The sequence below is a fragment of the Mandrillus leucophaeus genome, unplaced genomic scaffold (assembly GCF_000951045.1).
Source record: "Mandrillus leucophaeus isolate KB7577 unplaced genomic scaffold, Mleu.le_1.0 Scaffold228, whole genome shotgun sequence".
Classification (NCBI taxonomy): domain Eukaryota; kingdom Metazoa; phylum Chordata; class Mammalia; order Primates; family Cercopithecidae; genus Mandrillus; species Mandrillus leucophaeus.
Window position 1 is genome coordinate 1,599,849 of NW_012102343.1, and position 1,061 is coordinate 1,600,909.

Sequence of the window (1,061 nt, forward strand, 5' to 3'; positions counted from 1 at the left end):
CTTGGGAGGCCGAGGCAGGAGAATGGCATAAACCCAGGAGGCAGAGCTTGCAGTGAGCTGAGATCTGGCCACTGTACTCCAGCCTGGGCGACAGAGCGAGACTCTGTCTCAAAAAAAAAAAAAAAAAAAGAAATCAGAAGGCTGGATTCAGGATGCATAACAGTTTATTAGGTACTTGGAAAACTGAGAGACCCTGACAGCTCTTTCTAGTTCCTGCAAAGGGTCAGATATTTTATCCAAGTTACTTCTTCCAAAGGAATTACCTTTCGAAGCCAGCCAGGACAGGAGCTGCTGGCCCCATTACTGTTCCCCATGGCCTCTGTGGGACTGATTAAACCTTCCATTCCTCGGTCTGCTTCCATTGTTCCTCGGAAGCCTCCACTTGGGTCAAGAGTTTCAGATTCCTGCTGACTGTCCTCTTCTTCACCACTGCCGCCCCCGCCGCCTCCTCCCGGGCTAGAGCTCTGAAACACTGACAGATACACAGCACAGAAATAGACAGCTTTGCTATGCAGCAAGACAGATTTACCATCTGACAACCCCACTTACCCTGGAAAGGTGCCTAAAGCTGCATGAAGTGCAATGGCAACAGTGCAAGTCAAGTATTAGGGATGAAATTTTTGGTTTTCATACAAACTATGTTTTGTAATTTTGTATAGTTGTATTTGTGTAGCAGGATGCTCATAATGATAATTCCATTTACCAACTTTGTCTTATATCCATAGCAGGTTATCAATATTGTAAAAGCATTACCAAACAATTCCCCCAACCACAGCCCACCAAATCTAGCACCCATGCTTACTCTGCTTCTTTAAGAGATACATTCAGATTCCAGCATCCTCCATAGACATTTATCTTATATAAAAAGGTCTTTAACATTTGAGTCAAACTCCTCTTAAAGTTGTCAGATAAACTTACCATTAACTCCCTGTCCAGGGAAAATCTGAATGTTGAATTCTTCAACTTTTTTTTTTTTTTTTTTTTGAGACCGAGTCTAGCTTCTGTTGCTCAGGCTGGAGTGCAATGGCCTGATCTTCGCTCATTGCAACCTCTGCCTCCCA

The 1,061-nt window shown here is 43.8% G+C and overlaps 1 protein-coding gene across 2 annotated transcripts in view; it reads right to left on the reverse strand.

Annotated features, from left to right (window-relative positions):
- NEK9 (NIMA-related kinase 9) overlaps positions 1-1,061 on the reverse strand; it is a 56,725-nt gene that overhangs the window by 16,182 nt on the left and 39,482 nt on the right. For both annotated transcript variants that reach the window (XM_011981552.1, XM_011981550.1), the window contains exon 19: positions 264-472. In XM_011981552.1, the coding sequence (XP_011836942.1) occupies positions 264-472 (209 nt within the window). The remainder of the gene's footprint in view (positions 1-263; positions 473-1,061) is intronic.